Raw genomic sequence first — 23,360 nt, forward strand, 5'->3', positions numbered from 1 at the left:
AGGATGTGCTTGTGCATTGCAGATAGAGACAAATATGTTAAAAAAAATATTTAAGTAGTAAAATATCTATAATATATAGTAAAGCAACTTTCTGTTTTCATTTTTCCCAGTATTAACATGTGAGCACACTGAAAAGTGAAGACTACAGAATTAAAGAAACAAACTGTATTTCTTCCTATTTCGTATCCTGTTTCCATAAAAGTGCAGGAAAAATGAGCCTACACTGAGTAAAAATGAGACAGGAGCAGAAAACTCCCAGAAACTGCTTGGAGTTCAGAGGACTGAACCAAACCATCAGTGGAGAGCCTTGTTATAATGTGTACGTGAGACTCGGGGTCGAGGCGACGATCAACACCCTGCTAACAGCTTCAGCGGCGGCCCCTCAGGGTTGTGACCCCTGGTAATGATATTTTTACCCAGTGATCCGACCCAGACACTAGCAGTCCAGCTGAGGAACTTCACAAACACACTTCCCAGAAGCAATATTTTCTGGCACTAACACCAGAGCAAGCAAAAAAATAAGATATTATAGCTAAGTTTAAATATAACAAGTATGAAATTCTCTTTAACTATTCATCCCAACTGCTCGTATACATTTGCTGCTAAGTGTAATAAAATGAAAGTGTCCCAAATAGTCACATTATGGCACGTTAAAGGGAACAGACTGGCATTTTTGGGAAGTTTTTTTTTGCATGCAGACCCATGAGAAGATCAGCATTTCTAGTTGGGAGCAGCGACTTCTCTGGACTCTCAGTTTTTGTTTGGTGACTCCTCTGAGCCAGTAAACAGTCCCCTTTTCTAGTTAACTGTCTGCCGGCTGTAGTCTAATACGTAAACTTTAAAAAACCATGAGTGTGACAGCAATTTTCTCCATCAAATCTCTTGTAAATAGGGGTATTCCCCCTTCTTTTTGTATGGGTTTGGGAAAATTCTGAGCTATTAAGAACTGTGGGATTCTAAAGAAAGAGAATTTTCACATGACAGTGAAGAAATATAATCATAAGTTCACCCCTGTCTGCCTAACACAGGAGTAGCCTTTAACCTCTGGCCTGTTGCTCAATCTACAGCAAACGCAGCTACAGTCCATCTATGCGAGTGACATTCCTGCACCCCGACAACCTCCCTCCAGCCTCCATCACGGTCTTCGTCCAAGCGTGACAGAGTGCTTAGTGACAGGAGAGACCATAATCACTGGAGAGAGGCAGAGACAAGGCACACAGAGAGAGAGAGAGAGAGAATAGTGAATAGTGCTGGACCCTGCTGCCTTTTGCATTAGGTCACTGGATGCTGTGGCAGTGGGCTTCATTCCTGGGCCCCACAGACACACACACACACACACGCACACACACACACAGACACACACAGACACATAGACACACACACACACACACACACACACACACACACACACACACACACACACACACACACACACACACACACACACACACACACACACACACACACACACACACACACACACACACACACACACACAGACAGCTGGGAGCGCCTCACTTTCAATAACCACCAGGAATACGGCATGAAGCAGGAAAGGGATGAAACATCACATGACAGCAGAGTCTCCCAGGACAAAACAAGGACAGCACAGCATAATGCAGTACAGTAAGCGTATGTGTCCACTTTCCATCCTGTTTGCATTAGAAAAGACGCGATTTAATGAAATGCAGAGCGCTTTGTGTTGCTTTCTCCCCATAGCGTGGGGGTCAGAAATAGCTGGTTTTCATGACTCTCCAGTGGTTTCGTACAACACATCCAAACACAGCAGAATGAGCTGAATAGCAAATTTTTTACTTCCTTTTCTGATGTAATACAAACTGCAGGAAAACTATATAAATCAGGCGTTTCTCTTCAAATGCAACACCTTTTTTCACCTTCATCAATAACAAAAATGCCAATACATGCACCAAAACAAGTCAGTGTTCTTGCACGCCTCTGCTCCTCCACAGTGGAGATGGCTGGGAAGTCTATCTGTGTGTTTAGGGGCCGACTGCTGCCAAGACTTTCAACTAACACTAACATGGAAAAAGAATCCAGACAGAATAAAGACGTTTCTTTTTTTTTTTTTTTTTTTTTAAAACATGCAAACATATTTCACATTCTTGCAGGGGTGATTGAGGCAGAGCCGGGGTGGAAATTTGGAGCAGCTCAATAAACGTACAAGGTTATAATCGACAGCTGCTGCACTGAAGGTTTAGGTTGGAAGTTTCTGTGATCTCCTGCATGCTCCGTTATGGTCGGTGTAGAGAGAACAATTAAACATAGAGGTAGTGGTACAAAGTAGATTTGTACTGTATTTGTGCTTTAGCATTTGCATTTTATACAACTTTACACTTCTATTTCACTACATTTCAGAGGAAAACATACGGTTACTAGGCATATACCGTTCTAACCTAATAATCTTATTACAACCATAAATACTTACTTATACACTTATATCATTTCCAGCAGGACTTTTGATTGTAACAGAGTATTTGGCATTCTACTATAAGAAACAGAGTTCTTCCACTTGAGTGTACAAGACTGTATAAATATACACAACCACATTCATTTGCATGGAAATTCCTTTAACCCTCCTGCTGTCTTCATTTACAGGCAACAAAAAATATTGTTTCCTTGTCTGAAAAAAAATCCAAAAATTCAGCAAAAAAATCCCCCAAATTTCGGAAAATTTGCAAAACCTTCAGGAAGAAAATTCCAATAATTATTTATGTTTACCTTAAAAACTTTAATTTAAAAAAAAAAAAAAAAATCCCCCAAATTTGGCAAGAAAAATCTTGCAAATAATTTCAAAAAATGAGTAAAAATCTTCCAAAAAATCCTAAAAATATCTAAAGTGATTACATATATATCAGTAAAACTTCTAATATTTTCTTTAAGAACAGTCACATAAAAATAAACCAAAATCCAGCAAATTTCGCTGGATTTTGGTTGATTTTTTTTGTGAATGTTCTTAATAAACATTTTTAACATTTCTTTTTTCCACCAAAAATGTTCAAAGATTTCCCAAAAATGTTGAAAATGTGGACATCAGAAGTTTCCCTGTGAAATATATGTATTTTTTCCCACATTTTCAAACTTTAAACCGGGTCAATTTTGAGCCGCAGGACAATACGAGGGTTAAACTGTTCCCTCTGCAGAGATGGTAGTAAACTTAGAGCTATGACTGTCATGCAGACTTGGAATATCCACTATCAGTGTTTAGTCTGTGTTTGTATTAGCTGCATTCTTTGGGTAGAATAAACAAAAAAGGAAGGAGACCCTGGGATTGCAAGAAGTAAAACAGATGAGATGGCCTGCAAACAGTAGTTTTATGTCCCGATTAAACCAGATGAGTTCCTGAAACTCGTGTGCATAAACATATACATATTCATGCTGGATTGCACTCTGCATGCACCACGTCTGCTCCCTTCACTCATGCAACCAGCGGCACACTGAGGTCGAGCTGCACATCTGGGACAAGTTAAACGGAGGTGCCTCGTCCGCTCCGTTCTGGCTCGGCCTGCGGTGGAGGGAGTCGCAGGTTTGAGATACGCTGCAGGTATCCACCCCTCCCCATCCCTAACACACACTCCCACAAACCCCCCTGTAACTTCATGCATATAGATGCTGTGCCGAATCACAAGGGAGCTAAAGGTTAAGGGGAAAGAGGAAGGCGTTTAGAGGAGAAGGAGGGAGCATGAGAGCCTGTACCTAAGTAGATTAATCTGTGCTTGTGTGGAGGAGGTGAAGAGGGTTTGACATGCAGCAGGGGAGGAGGGGAGGAGGGGTGGGGCATCAAAGAGGGAGGGAGGAAGAGGAGAGCGATGAAGTAGACAGGGTCCTGCATTCCTCAAAACTTTTCATTCTCAAGACGCTCCGTCGAATGTTCCTGCTCCTAAAAGTGCTGTCGGGGTGTTTTTTTTTTTACTCACCTTCCTTCGTCTTTCTCTTAAATAGAACCAAGCACTGCTTCTGGTTTTAACGCAGCTGCCTCTCTGCTGATCATATGCAAGCTCCAACCTCAAAAACACATGCTGTTGATCTAAGCTCCCCCTTAAGCCTTCACTGCCATCTGGCCCACAGGTACCCGGGCTCCCTGCACTGCTTATGTGAAAATCTAAATACATGTCGCCGTGGAATATGAAGTTAATGGAAATCTTGGACTTTTTATTAACAAGACATATACACAGATGTAAGCAAAAGGACCGCTTTTTCATTTAACCCTCGCGTTGTCCTGTGGGTCAAAATTGACCCATTTTAAAGTTTGAAAATGTGGAGAAAAAAAAATCTATTTCACAGTGAAACTTCTGATGTCCACATTTTCGACATTTTTGGGAAATCTTTGAACATTTTTTAGTGGAAAAAAAGAAATTTTAAAAATGTTCCTTAAGAACATTCACAAAAAAAAATCAACCAAAATCCAGCAAATTTCGCTGGATTTTGGTTGATTTTTTTTTTTTTGTGAATGTTCGTACAGAAAATATTAAAAATTTCACTGATATATATGTAATCAGTTTAGATATTTTTAGGATTTTTTTTTGGAAAGATTTTTACTCATTTTTTGAAAATATTTACAAGAATTTTATTGCCAAATTTGGGGGATTTTTCTTAAAAAAAATACAACTTTTAAGGTAAACCTTTAAGGGATTATTGGAATTTTCTTCCTGATGGTTTTGCAAATTTTCCGAAATTTGGGGAATTTTTTTGCTGAAATTTTGGATTTTTTTCACACAAGAAAACAATATTTTTTGGTGCCCATAAATGAGGACAACAGGAGGGTTAAAAGAGAACAATGAAGATTTGTCTAACATTAGAGCTCTTCTAAGTCCCACAAGCATATGACAAATAATATACTTTACACATATTTTGCCAAAGGACGGATCAGGGGAAGTGGATTCTGACAGCATTCGGGTGGCACGAGTCACAGCAGCAGACTTGGACTTGAGTCCTTGCCACCTGTCCGGCCTTCTGTTTGTGTCCATGTGAGCGATCAAATGAGTGGGTGTGTGTGAGAAGGCAGGACAACACAGACAACACAATGGCTCTGAACGCCGGCCGAACTGCGAGGAAACCTGAGACATTGTTTCCTGATAACCAGCCTTTCTGTCTGTTATCATGAGCAGGAGATTAAAAAAAATACAAAAAAACACTTGCAGTCTAAACTTTCAATTCGTCTCCCACACTCGCGAACCAAAACACGAGCTTATCCACCTTCAGCCTCTTCCAGCCTCGAATAATGTTTAATGAGCCCGAGGCTGAGAAGATTTGCTCTCAACTGGATTTGCTTCGCGTTGCTTAATGAAGAGAACACTGTTTATGAGTCCTGTGAGCGTATTATTCATGTGGGCTCGCTTCAGGAGTGAGAAGAAAGGGAGCATGGTTCATTTGGAGCAGCTTGTTGGGATCGTTTTATAGTTAAATGAATAGTGAAGCTGTGTTGAGATGATTTATAGTAATTAAAGAGGAGCAAACATTTTTAGTAAATTGCCAAAAAAAAAAAAAGGCCAAACTGGGAGGGAGGGTTGAGAAATAATAAATCCACATGTAAAAGGAATGCAGTGGTTACTGTGGAGGGCGGGGGACCAAAATATTTTCTATATTGTAAAAACCATCTGAATTTAACTAAACCACTGGGACTTGCAATTGCATATTTTTGTTTTTGTATATACTCATGTAACAAGAAGACAGAAGAACTAGAAGAACATGTAAAATACTGTATCTCTAGTGATAAACAGCTGATTTTTGAGGTTTTTCTGTTGCATGTTGGTGTCAGTCATCATCCATAGTACCGTCTAGAAAAGGTGATTTCTGTAGATGCAGATACAACTCAACCCAAAACATGGTGGACCAAAACACACCAAAATACAGAAACTTCACCGACACCTGCAGCAGCATAAGGTGCTACCAATAACATCAGCAATATAATAGTAATGTCCTAAAAATGGTCCCATAAATGGTCGGTTTTGACCTTCCTGAACCGACTGGTGGCCAAATGGACAATGCTACGAAAACAACAAAATTCCAAAATGTTACAGCACACAAAGGCTACTGGTTTCCTGAAATATTTTTATTTGTATAATTAACATCACTTCCATTTAAATTCACTCTGGTTTTAGACACAATGGCCCACAAAGACCTGCAGCAATAAAATGAGTCCCAACGTGATTAGACTAATCTGGACCAGTGTCTGATCTCAGTACCTCAAAACCACAAGTGAACTCTTGAAGACCTCTAGTGTGTTTTTTTTTTTATCTCCTCTAGCTTCATCCTTCCCAACCTTTTGGCACTGATCTGGGATAAAGTCACTTTTTAAGCTTTTATCTGCTGCAGGTCACAGACAACAAGCAGACTAGAAGGATTATGGTCTTGTACTCACACACAGGCCAAGAAACTCTGCAGGACGTGACATTCAGACAGACAGGTGAGGAAATGAGACAGCCAAAGTAGTAAATACACATGCACACGTGAAAAAATGGCATTTCTTGTGTACACAGCTGAAGAATGACAAGCCATAGTTCCTGTGTGCCAAATTTTGACTTTCTTTGTAATAAACGGCCGGCTTGAGGGAAAACACAAAGTGAGACTGAGAAAGGGCGAGAGTGTCTGTCTTCACAGAGGACATCTTGCTGAGAAGGTCTTACATCAACCCACAGGAAAAGTGATCCTTTGTTATGAAGCTGCCTCCGGAGACATTCGTCTCATTCACACTGTGGGCAAGAAAAATAACCCATCATGCTGCAGCTTGATTAATAAGAGGCCAAAGAAAATGTTATCCCAGAAGCTGAATGAGATCACTTTTATCCGTATGCAAGCAGACAGTCTCACATCCACCTTTCCTGTTGACAGGCTCAGCGGTCAAGTGTGCTCACCACAAATCAGTATGATAGCTCCGGCTGAATATTGGCTTCTTGTCCACTTTTACTGTTGATCCAGTTGGAAATCGCCGTGTTTAATCCTCAGCTTGAGATTTGCAGTGGAACGCTGGGTTCCCTGCCATTAACTGTCATTGAGCTCTAATCAGTCATGAACGAGGGTCAATGAAAAGCCCCTTCCTGGCCTCCAGGTGAGGCCCCCTCACTCCCCGAGTGTGATTGGTGAAAATCCTTTACATGCTCGGACAGGCCTCCCTCCCATCATCCCCTGCACCTGAGACTCCCTCTCTTACACAAGCACACAGCATAACAGAGGGCTTCCTGAGCGTGGTGACACATATCCTGGGTTCTTCCTGCTCCTGCTTTGCTCCACTGACTCCATTTGTGGTTTTTGCTTCATCTAGTCCTCCGGAGCAAAGTCATTACTTTCCTCCTCTCTCTTTGCCCTTACACACACAACATGTCAAAGCTGACTGTGGGAGTGTTTCCACATGAGCTGTCAGTGTCCATTGTTTCAGGAAGTCTCTAGGACACAATTCATATCAGGACAAGAGTCACGGCTCGTTCCTCCCCTCCTCCATTCTTTTTCCTTCCTCTCCCATCCCGAACTGCTGAGTTGGCCTGATTCAACCACCAACTCGTGGCCCACATGTTTGGAGAAGGGGGGGAGGTTAGAGAGGGAGAAAGGGCAGTATCCTCTCACGGTGTGTCTGTCTATTCCTGCCAGGCATCTGTGAGTCAGGTCAGGAGCTCATAAGATAGTAGGAGGAGGGCTGTAGGTTCTAACTTAGTTCATGAAAGTTTTTTAATGTTTAATGTTGATACAAAATGAACCAATGAGCGTTCATCTAAAACTGGCTCAATGACAAACCACAACTTTGTGTGACTCTTAAAGGTCAGCTGTTAAAGGTACGCAAGATGAGGCGCTGCTTTTGAGTTTGGTCACTTCAACTTTCTTGTTAACCCTTGTGTCGTCCTGCAGGTCAAAATTGACCCGTTTAAAAGTTTGAAAATGTGGAAAAAAAAAATCTATTTTACAGTGAAACTTCTGATGTCCACATTTTCAACATTTTTGGGAAATCTTTCAACATTTTTGGGAAGAAAAAAGAAATGTTAAAAATGTTTCTTAAGAACATTCACAAAAAAAATCAACCAAAATCCAGCGAATTTCGCTGGATTTTGGTTGATTTTTTTGTGAATGTTCTTAAAGAAAATATTAGAATTTTACTGATATATATGTAATCACTTTAGATATTTGTAGGATTTTTTGGAAGAGTTTTCCTCATTTTTTGAAAATATTTACAAGAATTTTCTTGCCAAATTTGGGGGATTTTTTTGAAATAAACTTTTACGGGAAAATTTTAAGGAATTATTGGAGTTTTCTTCCTGAAGGTTTTGCAAATTTTCTGAAATTTGGGGATTTATTTTTTGCTGAATTTTGGGATTTTTTTTCAGACAAGGAAACAATATTTTTTGGTGCCCATAAATGAGGATAACAAGAGGGTTAAAGGATACAGAATTTGTGCAGTTTTGATTAATCTGACAGGAAACAAAACATCAATCAAATATCCAGTCACTAAATGATCATATTAAACACCACCTTGCACAAACCACAGATAAGAAGGGGTTCAGAGGCTCCTTTGGATTTCCTTTGATGTTCAATGGAGTTTGCAACGTCTACCATCATTGCCAGCTCTGGTGATTTGTGACGGCCAATCATAAAAAAACTTCAAGCTCAATTCTAGCCAATCAAATCACTCGGTTGCATTGTTACAGCAGAACAACCGCCAGAGTGGTCTTGGTGGGGCACGGCAGCTTGTCTCATTGTCTTAGCCTCATGACCTATATAAGACTATGCTCTGTCACACTACTGCTGCAGCGTTACACACAAAATCAAATGTGCAATAATGCAATAGCAACTAAAAATGCTAATTAACCCTCTTTCAGATGGATTTTGAACATGCTCCAGTCAGACAAAGTGATAATTCTGAAATACAGCCTCTCTTTTCCCCCTTAAAAACAAACAACTCAATGGTTTCTTATTTCGTCAGTGTGGTTCGGCCACAAGGGGATGCGAGAAAAGTAAACAACCCAAAAGAAACAGTCTACTCCCTCTCTGCAGACCAGCTTGGACTATTTCAAGGAAGAAGAAGAAAAAAAAACACAACACTGCAAATGACACAAACGTGCAGCGTTGCATGTAAACACGCTGGCGACTGCACGTGTGTTTGTGCATGCGAGCTCTGTGACTGGCTGTCCCCAAATTTATAACTATTAGTGAGGTTCCACTGACCAAACACCGTGTAAAAATAATAAACATGGACCCTGAAGCAGAGAGAGACTGGGGTCCACACAGGCAGGGTTCATATAGTCGTCTAATAAACTGCCTGTTTGTTTACACGGGTTTCTAAGTTAAGTGAATTTAGTCCTGGGTGTTTTTTCCTTCAGGGCCACGAACTTCTGACCGAAATGGTGAAAACAAGTGACGTCACGTGTCGGGCACATCTAATTCAGGGGACAAGGAATGTGTGTTTGCAGTGTGCAGCTTGTATAGTATAAGGGTGTGTATGTGCATCTGCAGCAGCGAACACACCACTCATTTCAAAGCCAGGCGGAGTAGCGTCGCACCTTAATTACAACATGAAGGGGGTTGATAGATTTACATCTTTACATTAACTCACATGTCAAGCCACTAGCAGCCAGCATGAACCTGTTTTTGTAGCTGAGCTATCTTTAAGTGAGCTGTGTGGCTCTGAAGCCAACATTACCAGCGGTGAGTGTGTTTGCTGCGGCGAAGCTGTCGAGAAGCAAAGTCAGTCCCTCCTTTGTAATTATGGACTCCCAAAATAAGTCTGTGCAGCGGCAATAGTAGGTTGCTGTTGCACTAGCTAGCAAGCATTTGTCATGGCTCAACGTAAATGCCAGAAAGCTGCATGATGTCTCTGAAGTCACATAAAGTAGATGAAATGTTTTGAAGATCAGGAGGATTCGAATGAGCAGCTTAGAAAAGATTCTTAACAATACCATCCATTTAAAAATCTAATGTGGAATTGATCCAAAAGTTAGTAAAATAAATCAAACTCTACTCCAGGTAGAGCAAATCCAATGAATCATTGCTCAAATCAAATGACAGAAAACTTAATTCTAGAATAGTCCAGGGTGTGATCTCATTCACACAAACTTTAAAAGCCAACTTGCTGAAATTAGGTTAACTGGGATTTCCTCAAAGGACACAAATCCTCTGCTCAAGCCTGCACTTGTGTTCACAACATGTACATGTGTGAATTAGTGCGAGCTTTCCACTGTTACACACATTCATACACACACTGAGCATGCCTGGCCTTGTCCTTCAGCAGAGCTGTAATTAAGGAGGAACTGCAGTGAGCACTCTCACAGCGATCCGTCTCTGCACAAAACCAGCGACTCCTCCCTCAGAAACCCACTAACACCCACCCAGCGTCCATACTCCCCGCTCTGTCTAACCCCAAATCTTCACCCTCTTCCCTCACTTTGCTCGTGGCTCAGCCCAAACTTGGCCTGGGAATTTTCCACTGCATTCTCCTTTTCAGTCAATTTCAGTATTGTCTCTGTCCCAGCTGAAGGAATTCAGCATTTACATGTGATGTTTAATGCATTAAGGGAGGCAGTACTGATGAAATGTGTTTGCTGAACCATCAAATCATGCTAATAATGTTCTACTATAGCCAGTTGTCTATGAAAAAAAGAGCCAATTTCTCACCATTCAATTGTGGGAAAACAGTAGTTTGATGTTTTGATTTCTTGCTCAGAGTTAGACCCAATTCCGACAACAGAGTCTCATCACATCCAACTCACACCAACCGTAGATCTGTATGGCAAACCCTACATCAGCTGACTCTCCTCTCAATGGAGCATTCGGGAAAGAAAATAAAAGGAAACCATGCATATATCAGCAATCAAGAGGGAGCACACATATGGATGAAAAGAATAGGTTAAACTAATACTATATTCACACAAATATGTTTTCATTTAAAAAAAGCCATTCAATGGTCTCCGTCCAGATGAGTGTTTTAGCTCTGTTTTAGAAATAGCTTTCATGCACACGAATACGCCAGAAAAGACGTAACACAGGACTATTCATGTACACTGGGCATGTAGGTATAACCATGAAACAGTGGACAGCAATTGGGAAAAGTAATTTCTGTAACTACACAACTGCTGTTTGCACAGACAACAAGACCAGCAACACCAGTACCCTAATATGTTATACATATATACATACTGAATTAATCACTGGAAGTCAAGGCCTACATCTGGTTTCTTCTGGGTAAAGTTTGCATAATAAAGGTGTCACGAAAATATAGATGTCTGTGTCATAGTTTATAAAAGTCTCCATTTTTGACTAAAATGCAAACCCGGAGTTTTCAAATTGAAACAGGATCAGCAGAATTTCCAAAAGTCTGCATTTTACACATTTTAAAACTCCAGAGAAATGTGAATAATAGCTGTAAGTGTAGCACAAGTTATGTCTTTTAAAATTAAAACATTTGTGTCGATGTAGCCTGAAACAATAATGGAGAAATCAGAGACACAGAGAGAGTCTTCTTCCTGACGGGGGCGGGGACAGTAGCAGCTGAGCTATACTTAAAGTTATAGACACCGAAACAACCCGTTTAGAACAGGGATACAACCAGGGGTTACTCAGTTATGTGAAATAAACCATCTTTGCAGTGTTTTGAGCTGAAAATTGAAAGATGCTTTCTGGGGACAATTCATTATTTTGGGACCATTAACTTCTTCACAGTTACAAGCTGTGTATGCGTCCCAATAAAAGGCCAAAGGTACGTTGAGTAAATCCACATCTGCTGCTAGAAAGTGTTATCAGATGAGAATATGGGCACCATTCTTATGTCTGTCTGTTAAATACGAAGCTACAGACAGGGAACCGTTAGCTTATCTTTGCACAAAGACGGGAAATAGATAGAAACAGTAAACCTGGCAGTGCCTAAAATGCACTTATTAACAGATTTCCTCTTATTTGCTCAATACGAAAACTAAGCCAAGCTAATTATTTCCTCCGCTTCCAGGCTGTTGGATGTAGCCTTTTATGGCATCAATCTTTTCATTTAATTATCAGCAAGACAGTGAATATAACAGTATTTTCCTAATGACAATCAATTCTTATAATTCTTTTTTTTACTAAACATTCAAAATAACATGTATCCTATTATATGGAAGACCAGAAGTGTCATGATTGAGTTTTCTAAAGTTAAGACAGAGGTAGTCCAAAACAAAGCTGTGTCCATTATTCCTAGCATAAACTTAAAACAAACACATAAACAAAGAACAAAAACCCACACACAGTTGGAAATTCAAAGTCACAGGATCTAAAGCTATAAACCAAAGGAAAGAAATAAGGCCCTGTAGTATTTCAGGCTTGTTTTCTGTCTTTGAAGGTTCCTGCAGCTGAGGAGTGGCTGGGGTGGTGGTAGCGGCTGAGGAAGTTGTTTGTTTGTCCCACAAGGACCGACCATATCCATCACATCCATCGCACCACTTCCAGAGCCTGCATCTTCGGGTTTATGCAAATGCAGCATGGATAGTCAATTTCAACTCAGCCACCGAGCTTTTCAGAAACAGAAAAGCCTGCCGAGGTGTGATGGCATTTCTGAATTGAGAGCAGCTGTGTATAAAGTTCAATACGAAGGGCTGCAAATCGGCTGCATCCTTGTGGAAATCTGCACGTCAAATACTGAAGAAAACATTTAATCAGTTTTCTTAGAACCATTTCCCACGAACCCGACTTCTTTGTTTTTTTTGGACAATTCAAAACCCAAAACGAGCACAATGTTTACTCAGAGGTTTAAAAATGCACAAATAAATCCATGAAATGCTCGTTAAAAGCGACAAACAGACGATGCAGAGGAGGGGGTGCCCCGACACAGACACTCCTGTCCCATAATGTCTGGAAACTTCATTGTGGGAGAGCGGGGGGCGCGGTTCAAAGCAGGGTCGTAAACCAAAATGAAAGCAGGGACTTAGGAAACACAAACACCAATATAGTTTTGACAAACACAACAAGCCTTGGAAGTTTAATTAAAACACAGAAGCTCCCCTTCCAGGACTCGAGAACAAAGAGAAGCATTGCGTATGTGTGTCAGCTGCATGTGAAACAAGCCCGGCATGCTTTATTATGGGTTATCTGGCCGTGACATCACCATAATTTCGCAAACATACGACGCATGTGATAGAATCATGTGTGTGTTCGCTCCAAAGTGGCTGCAGCATCCGTGCGGATTTGTGCGTCCTCGTTTGTCCCTCTTTGTGCCAGCTGACATGATTTACGGCATCATCCTGGCCGGCTTGCAGCGACTTTGCAGTCGGAGGCTCACAAAAGAGAGGCAGCTCCCCATCAGACGGGGGGCTGCTGCTGCTCTGTCCGGCTCCTGGCAGGAACCAGGCATCTCCATCAGACTTTAACTATGGCTGGCATTGTCTGAAGACACGCGGAGAAAAGGCCACACACAGGTTTTATGGAGGAGCCCACACACACACTCCTTAAAAGATTTTACGGCAGAGAAAATTTCACTCAGTAGAGACGGGGCTTTTATTTCGTACAAGGCAGAGATACACCGATTCCTGTCTATTCTTTAACACCTCACTCGCCTGAGATGAAAGGCTGCCCTCTGAATGTGACTCAGATGTGTCATCAAAGTATCTTTTTAGGGCTTACAGAAAGCTCCAATAAAAGTCTTATTGTCCCATGCTGATCGCGACATTTGCTTGTGTCACCTCGGCTTGCTGAAGCTTTGAAAACTGACTCAGATCGCAACAAGAGGATAAAAGCCTTGACAGGGGTGGATTCAACCTGCCCAGTCCTCCCTGCTTCCTTCCTTCTTACTGTCAGGCTGACTCCCCACTGTCTGCCGTGGTTTTCTCCCCCTTTTGCCCTTGACAGTTGAGTCATGCCGGAGCTGTAATGTGAAAAGAATGAGGATCGGTCTACGCAGCTACCTTAAACAGAATTCCTGAACGTGTACCAAGATGATCAGACAGATGGGTTTCACTGTTCTGTCGCCAGCCGTTCGGACGGAGTTGCAGAAAGCAAAGAAGACTGGGGGAGACGTAAAGAAAATAAAAGCATGAGAGAGAAAGAGAGAGAGGAAAAGACTGAGATTAACTGACAACAGCTGTCCTTCTCCATCAAGGAGCAGTAGGCAGTGAGTCGGCTTCTTGTTCCTTCCTTTTCACTAAACCAGCTCCTTCATCGCCCAGCCTGAGGCCACACTCTGGTACCGAGCACTAACACTAGAAGGTACTTGAAGCGCCAACATAACAGATCTCACTCCTAATGACTCCGCAAATGGAGTCACAAAAAGCACACAGAGGCAAAGCAGTAAGGGCAGTGCCTTTACATGATAAAAATAGACATGCTGGTATGAGTAAAAGGATGGTTTCTGCCCTTCGTGGTGTTTTGATGGAATGGCTGGAATGTAAGGTATTAATCCAACAAACAGCACCCGGAATGCAACTGAGCAAACAGGACAAAGCAGGAACAAAGCTGCACACTGGCACGAACGAATTCTGAATTATCTACACTAATCAAGAGATCAATTCTAATCCAGTGTTCCGAGGATGAAATCAGCTTAGCGAGGTCTGACTGGGATAATTACTGAGGTGGCTCTTCCTCTCGTCTGTATGGGGTCACAGCTTTAACCTGCGGCTACCATCACTGAGCGCTCTCATGTTGACGCATCTGCAACGCAACCCCACTGACTGACATGTGGACAAACGCACACACTGCAAACACACAAGGCATGCGTGCACGTGTTCTCAGAAGCCCTTTGGTGAGAGCGTGGCCAGATGTGCTGACAGGATCCCTGCCGCTGGCCACCAGACAGCGGCTCTAAAACGCACAATAGTTGCTTAAGTACCTACAGGCAGAAATCGATACAATAATTATCACACAGTGAGGAGAAGATGTACTTTCTGGAGCTGCGTTATGTTCAAGTTGCCAAACCAGGAAATGTACTTGAAAATATGCAAGAAGGGCAAAAAAAGATGAAATGCAACAGCAAAAACAGGACTTTCCAGCATCAAGACGTCTAAAGGACATTGAAAAGAGTTGAAGAAATGAGACGGCTCCTGCTATGAGGAAATAAGATTTCATAAACATGCATGAAAATCGCCTTGAGCAAAAACAGAAAACCAGACAAAACAAACCCAAATCCACCAAACTTCTTGTAGACTGTAACCCTTTCAGACATTCGACCACGGCAGCAGAGTTTTTGTTTCACTGGCTCTCTTTATTCTGCCTAAAGTCATGTAATGTAATGGTAAATGTCTGCTTCTTTCTCTAATTGAAAAGTCATTAAGAAACTAATTCCATTAAAAATTTAGAAAAAAAAAAGGTGTAGATGTGGGATGTTAATGTTTCACCAGAGCTCCTGCTCCAAGTCAGAGTTGGAAAGGTCGGGTCAGGTCTGGTTAAGGTCAAATTTGTGGCTGTCATCCACATCATTAACACCCAAAACATCTCTTTGTGCATCAGATACAACTAAAACATAACGCCGTGACAACTACCTAACCTGGAATGGAAGGAACTAACTAGTAACTAAGCCTGGATGCCAACAGTTTCAACATTATGATGAATATACTGAAACATTTCATTAACTTTACACTCCAGTACGGCATTAGCAGTTTCCTTGTTGTCCCCTTCTTGAACTTAACTGGTCTGAGTGTAAATGGCACCTCTATATTCACAGGCTGCCAGACTTTTTTTTCCGCTGTTGACAACATACTTCTAGATTCACTGATGCAACAAGAAAAAGCCAAAGAGCCCATTGTTGAAAGTCAATGAAGCGCAGACAGTCAAAGAAATGTATTTTCTTTTATCTCCAAGCAACAGCGCTGCCCGAGATGTTGTGAAACAGCAACGGTCTGGACTTTTGCACAGCTTAGCTTGAACTGGCAGAGCAGCTGATACCACGTCTCTCTTTAGTTTGGCCGATGCCGGTATCTGGTCCTAGTTTTCACAGGTGTGGGCAGCAGTCGGGTTGCTGAAGCACGCCAGATATGAAGTCACACAGATGCGACCTTGGCTTACCTCCACTGTTCTATTTACTTAAACCCTTCGCACTTTGCCAAACAGGGGTCTCTGCTCTTTGTTGAAAGTTTAGTCTGCGTCTACAAAAAAACACTCCTGCATTTTCTCCCTAAACCGAGCTTTCAAATACAGGAATGTGCTTTGCTTGGATCAATTCAGTTTTACATATCTTACTGTAATTACAGGCAAAACTTCAATATAATTTAACACACATATCCTTATTTGAACCCTACTAGTCTTCCAATGTAGCAGATCATAAAAGTCCATCATCAGGTTTACTATAGTCATTACTTCAGAGCGGAAAGTTTGTAGCTATGCACTACTGCCTGCTTGTTTGCCAGCTCTCAAAGCTTTTCAGCACATTAACAGCCTTCATTCAGAGATCCTGTTCTATTCTAAGCATTGATTCATGACAGAAGCTTCAATGTATTCCGTAACTAACAGTGGTTATTTACATGTTCTTTCATTTAAAGCCAGCGTAGGCTATGTTTTCTGGCTTTATTGGGCGTGAATTCCATATTAATCTTGCAGCATATTGCAATTCAAGTGGTCTGAACAGTCCTCATGGCTCAGTTTCAGTAAAAATATAACCCATAATTTCTGGTCAATCACAGGTCTTTTCGAACCTGGACGCTGAGGTTTGCTGTAAAGCCAAAAATGAATACTGACTTTTGACTATTTTTGCATGTTTAAATTGCATGCATTTGCTTGTGCTCATCTGGTGGGAGGAGCTCAAGGAAGCTTAAGGCTGCAAGGAGAGCCCTGTCTTTTCCGGGTTTCTGCCAACTGCAGCTTTAATACAAATAACAGAAGCTGGTGAAATGTGGAAATCTACGGGTGGAGTGGAAAATATTTGCCTAACGATGTATGCAGCGCTCCCTCTCAGGCTTATCTGTGTCCTAATTTGCATCATTTTAAGTTAGAATATGAATGAGCAGCTGCTAGTCCTGTAGTTTTCCTAGATAATGACACCATAAACTAAAAGCCTGATTAAACGAGTACAGGAGTACAGAATGCATTACGTAGGACACTAAAAGCTGAGCCAAGAAGACACCACTGGAGTGATAGCATCCACTTCCTGTCTTCAAACAGAACAATTTCAAGCACAGAAATCTGCATGTGACCCCAATCTAAAGAGCAATCAATCATCAGCTGACTACACATGACTTCACTATTACAATCACACCCCCACACATTCGCCCAGACGAGGAGTCCACCTCCGCATACAGAGCCACTCTTTCACCACACATCTTTTGATGCGTCCCATTTTTTCCCGTCACTTGCTTGCCCCTCCCCCTGCCGATTCTTCGCGCTTGAGAAATGTAGAAGTGTCTCAGCGCAAAACTTCACTTTGTGAACTGACTACCCTCCCCCCGACTCTGCAAACTAGCCATCAAGGTTTTGACGTTGTTGGGGATGCATAACACCTTCTGCCTGACTGGAGGAAATGTAGCAGAGGTTGCAGAAGTGAAGGAATTTTAAACTGCATTCAGTTAAACTGGATAAACAGGCCCTTCACACCCTCACACGGCCCATATGTTACAAACAGACAGCATGATCTACATATCCTAAACAATTTAAGTCAACACGGTTCCTTTCTTTTGTGCAGATCAACTGGGTAAATTACATTTTCTGTCACTATGTCTACACACAACTCAGCAATTCACATTCACATTTAGAATGCAAATTAAAGCTCAATATGCTTACAAATAGATTTGCATTGCTGACAAAGTAATAGTTTTAGAGAAACATTCTTTTTATAGTATTAAAAGAAGTATGAAAACCAAGCAAAGGGCACATTAACTTCAGGCGCACTACAACCTAGATCAGGCAGCTTTCAAGTCTGGGAAAGTTTGCTAATAGTGTTTAACATTCGGTGGAAGCAAACAGACTTCATCCTGGTATCTCCACATATGACTGTGCAAACACAAAGCAGATTACAAAAGAGGAGAGAAGCTACACAGATTAGATAAAAATACAAATAAGTACATAATAATTAGAGTCACCCCAACACAATTAGAGGCATTTTTGCACGTTCAATATTTTGGTTTTCATTCCTTGAACACTAATGTTTTAGATATTGGTGGATTTCCTGGTTTGATATACAAAAAACACAGGTGTTATCCTGACTGAAGGTAAGTAGCCTGTAATCATCTGTGATCTACTATAAACTACAACCTGTTTTCTCTTCATGAAGGTCATAATTTTAAGAAGCTGCCATCAGCCCCCACAGGGAAGGAAACAGGTATCAGCCGGATTATCACTGTATCACCACAAAACCGTGGCACGTGCGCATAAGTGATTTTTAGCAACAATGGAAATCTAAGCCTGGAAGGGGAGTGTCAGGTAGATAAAAGAGACATGCACATGTTGGGATACCTATTGTTACATGGAGCGAAAGCAGAAAAAAAGGACACAGTACCAGAAAGCTGTCTGATCTCAGAGGGGATAGTCTGACTGACTGAGCAATGAACCACAAATCTCTGAGTTATTAGTTAACCAAGTCCAGTGGAGCTGCTCTGTCTGTACACTTTGATACGTCACTGGACCTTTTCCATTGATTTTCTCTCATTTCCTCTCAAAACCGCTTCCCTTTCTAATTCAAACTGCTGTCTTAGTTTGTCTTTATGTCTCCCATCCCATCTGTTCTTTCATCTTTAACTCTGATGGAAGCCGTTAAAGGCTTTGAGGGTGAAACAAATGCACATTTCATACACTGTAGCAACTTTTTCCTCTTTAAAGGAAACAGAAAATGAGACTTTGTGGGGCTGAGCCATCTTATTAAAAGTGTTTTTTTCTTTTCACATTCATATCCACATGAAAGCCCAGTTAAGTTACACAGAAGCTCCCCGCTGTGACTGGATGGGATGGTGAGTCACACGGTTTTAATATGTCTGTGAAGCCTGCTCTTTTATCTGGGCTGATCCGCTGACCGGGATGGAGAAGATACACAATGACACCGCTGATGACCCGCATTAACTGGCTGGTACTGACTGACACAGTCATGATCGCACACACTTTTTCTCATGCCTGAGCCCAGAGCATCTCCCCTCAGACATGAGGTACTCGCACTATCGCACACACACCTCTTTGTCTGGCGACCAACAATAGACTACTGCGAGGCTTTGGATGCTCTCACTGCTTCAGCATCAGTCACAACACTGCACATTCCTCTGGGCCACATCACCACGTCCGTGTTGTGCTTCGCCCCAACCACAACACTACATAAACCTACAGTAAGGGCAACCAAATCCGTCTGTCAGCAAGGATCACTCTGTCCCCCTGGTGTTTTCGGGGATTTCTCCTGTATTAAGTGTTCTGGTACATGGCGGGGATGGAGAGAGACAGAATGTGACAGAGGTCATAAGAAACATATGCTTAGTTTTTTAGGCTTCATCCAACAGAGGCGTCCCTTCTGGATGTATATGATATTGGGCGGGACAGTGAGCAGCAATGCGTGACATCTCTGTGCAAAAATGCAGGAAATCTCACCACATGGGCTCAGATGATGGCAGTCAGGAAAGAAATCTGACACTACATGACTTAACAACAGGTGAGATGGAGGGATTTAATTAACCCTCTGAGCACCAAAGCCTGCCGTCGTGATATCTTTTTTAAAAATCTGAAAAATGACACTGTTGATCAGAACCAGAAACTGTATTATCAACTTTCAGACAGTCCATGAAGTACTCATCTGTGTTGTGCTAAAATAGCAAATCTGAGATAAGACAAGAGAAATGTATTATTCCTGAAGGAAATTCATAAAATTTCATCTTATATGAAATTAAAATCATGATATTTCATCAAAATCACCTAATTTTTATAAGTCTCCCTTAAAAAATGTCAAAAAAAATACTTTGCTTTCACTACAGTCGGTAAAAAGCAAAAAAAATCTGTGCTTTATAAACCATTAATCACTCAGCTACATCCAACAGTCACCTGACAAAAACTCAGGGACATAAAAATCGAACTCGGCTGAGCTGCAGGCAGTATTTACACACAGCAGAGAGGATGCAAGTATGGAAACAAATTATAAATGTTAATAGATAGATGTCTAAAGTATGTAGAGCCATAATGCTTTCACAGTGTTACTAACACCTGGGGGTGCTTGAAAACATGCTGTACATGTTTATTTCAAGGTATTTTTTTCAATTTTTGTAAGACAATTAAAGAAGCTCCACTCTCATTTTCCCTTTTTTCATGATTTATGAGTACAACTTTGTTTTACTACACAAGTAGACGTGTTTGTGTTCTCTCTGCTTCTAGCCATGGTTTTACCGTTTCCATAGAGCTGCAGGACTTTGTTACAGTGAAAGACGAGCCCACAATGAGTAAAAATGTGACTGGAGCTGAAAATGTTCACAAACTGCTTGGGGTTCAGAGGGTTAACAACCACAACTTTTGTTTTAAAATTAAACATCACCGGCAGACGTCTTATCTCACAAGGATTTCGTTGATTTTGGAGTTTATCTCCGGCCATATGAGCTCTCGAGGCAGTGACTCACACAGTCTGATGGGGCCTCTTGAATTATCCGAACGCAATTTCTCGCTGGAAATCTGCGACAAGATGGTTCAATGTGCTGCGAACAGCTTTTGTATTTGAACCACTGCAGGACAATTAAAACAATACCCTTGAGAGTACATGTTCATTACACAACCGGGCGAGGGACATTCCAAGAAGGACTGCGGGTATGAATAGATGTGAATGGCGATAGATTCATTTGTATGCTCGCTGGCTGGCTGGCAGGCAGTCAAGACCCACTCCAGAGTTGGGATCAATGAGAGGGAGATAGAGAGAGAAGGAGACGAGGACTTGGTTCCCATTCAGGGTATCACGGTGTTGTGTCGGAGCAAACACACACTCACATCACGCGCGCACACACAAACACACAAACGGAGGGGAGCTCAGTAAGGAGTCTCTCTTTTCATGCAGATCTTTTGTCTCTCAGTAATGTCTGGTATGCCGGGATACAGGCTTTGCTCAATGACCTGATTTCTATGGGGCTGCCGAGGCACCGGTCTGTGTGCATGTGTGTGTCTGTTTATGTGTGAGTGTGTGTGTGTGTGTGTGTGTGTGTGTGTGTGTGTGTGTGTGTGTGTGTGTTCATCTGCCTGCGAGCCTTTCCTCTGGATAAGGCTCAGGACTTAGCTAGGCAGACAGACAAAGACTGAGACTGATCCAGCCAATAAGAGGGCAGGAAACGCAGAAAACACATATACAGAGACACACAGAAAGCCTCGCATGAAATAAACAGAAAAGCCTCGACATAATTGGATGAGGAAATATTTTGTGGGGGGAAATTTGATCCGAGTCAGCACAATCACTGCAGCCTGAGATGCAGTTAATGCAATAAATGATCGTTTTAGAGGTTTACCAGTTGCAGGATATCGGTTGTTTGTTTACGCTACTAAGACCTACTCTTTAGGACTCTAAATTTGGAGAAAAATACTGCCAAATGAGCTTCAATAGACTTAGAAAACTTGATTCCTTTAGTATGTCCTGCAGTTGAAATCCAACTCACCTTGTCTCTGTATGAAGATCCTGAGCAGCGGGTGAGCCGTTGACACCGCCTTGCAGAAGTTGTCGTCGTTGTTAATCGGCAGCAGGTCACCGTGGACGTCAGCGTAACCGATCATCACCTCCATGTTAGCGATGCGGTGAATGTGCAGGATGAGTTTGTAGAACTCCTCAAACTTACCGGGCTTGACCCGATCCACCGAGAACCGGCGGAACTCTGCCCCATACTGAAGAGAGAGAAAAAAACACAGAAGATAAGAGGACATCAAAGGAACAGTCAGTACAACAAGCAAACAGGAAGAGGAAACAAGGAGGTAAGTGGCACACATAAAATCAACAGGGTGGAAGTCGGCTGAGCGTGTGGTCATGACCTGATGTAAAATATGGAGCTGAGAGAGCGGTTTCTAAGCAATAAAACTAAATGATCCAGGATTCTTTGCAAAAACCAGTTTCAACACAAGCAAAGTCATATCATTTTCCTAACATCTGCTTTACACAACACGAAACATTATCTTTTAGGAAAAAGCAGGACTGCTTTTCACACAGCAAATGCAACATATTTACAGGAAGAGCTAAGACATTTAGGAACATCCATCCATTATCTATACACCACTTAATCCTCACTAGGGTCATGGGGGGGGCTGGAGTCTATCCCAGCTGACTCAGGTGAAGGCAGGGGACACCCTAGACAGGTCGCCAGTCTGTCGCAGGGCTACATATATAGACAAACAATCACTCACACATTCACACCTACGGGCAATTTAGAATAATCAATTAACCTCAGCATATTTTTGGACTGTGGGAGGAAGCCGGAGTACCCGGAGAAAACCCACGCATGCACAGGGAGAACATGCAAACTCCATGCAGAAAGATCCCGGGAAAGCCGGGACGCGAACCAGGGACCTTCTTGCTGCAAGGCGAAAGTGCTAACCACTACGCCACTGTGCAGCCCACATTTAGGAACAAGTGAGCTTATTTAATTTTAGCCAGGAGAAGGCCAATAAGGCTCATATGTTTGATCTGCAACTGTGCTGAAGTTATAGCCAGCAGCAGATGGGCTTAAATTAGCACAAAGATTCAAAACGGGGAGAAACAGATCCACTACATGTCTTCATTGCATTATTTGTACAACAAAAAAATAAATCAAGCTCACTGATGTACGGTACCCTGTTTCCAAACTATAGCTATCTGCTTTGCACACGCAGAAAAGGTAAACAGATGGTCTCTACATGATGGTTCCCACCATGAAGCATGGAGGAGGAGGTGTGATGGTGTGGAGGTGCTTTGCTGGTGACACTGATGGGGATTTATTCAAAACTGAAAGCACACTGAACCAGCATGGCTACCACAGCATCCTGCAGCAACATGCCATCCCATCCGGTTTGTGGATAGTTGGACCATCATTTATTTTTCAACAGAACAATGACCCCAAACACACCTCCAGGCTGTGGAAGGACTATTTGACCAAGAAGGAGAGTGATGGAGTGCTGTGTCAGAGGATCTGGCCTCCACAGTCACCTGACCTAAACCCAGCTGAGATGGTCTGGGATGAGATGGACCACAGAGTGAAGGCAGAAGGGCCAGCAAGTGCTCAGCATCTCTGGAACTCCTTCAAGACTGTTGGAAAACCATTTCAGGTTCTACCTCATGAAGCTCATCCAGAGAAGACCAAGAGTGTGCAAAGCAGTAATCAATGCAAAGGGTGGCTATTTTGAAGTTTCTAAAATATAAAACATGTTCTGACTTATTTGACACTTTTTTGTTTACTGCATAGTTTCATGTGTTCATTCATAGTTTTGATGCCTTCAGTGAGAATCTATATTGTAAATAGTCATGAAAATAAAGAAAACCCATTAAATGAGAAGGTGTGTCCAAACTTTTG

At 41.9% G+C, this 23,360-nt stretch overlaps 1 protein-coding gene across 1 annotated transcript in view; it reads right to left on the reverse strand.

Moving 5' to 3' along the window:
- pard6gb (par-6 family cell polarity regulator gamma b) overlaps positions 1-23,360 on the reverse strand; it is a 36,311-nt gene that overhangs the window by 8,655 nt on the left and 4,296 nt on the right. Inside the window, exon 2 of the mRNA XM_023278770.3 lies at positions 21,483-21,705. Within this exon, the coding sequence (XP_023134538.1) occupies positions 21,483-21,705 (223 nt within the window). The remainder of the gene's footprint in view (positions 1-21,482; positions 21,706-23,360) is intronic.

Source organism: Amphiprion ocellaris, chromosome 15, assembly GCF_022539595.1.
Source record: "Amphiprion ocellaris isolate individual 3 ecotype Okinawa chromosome 15, ASM2253959v1, whole genome shotgun sequence".
NCBI classification, from domain to species: domain Eukaryota; kingdom Metazoa; phylum Chordata; class Actinopteri; family Pomacentridae; genus Amphiprion; species Amphiprion ocellaris.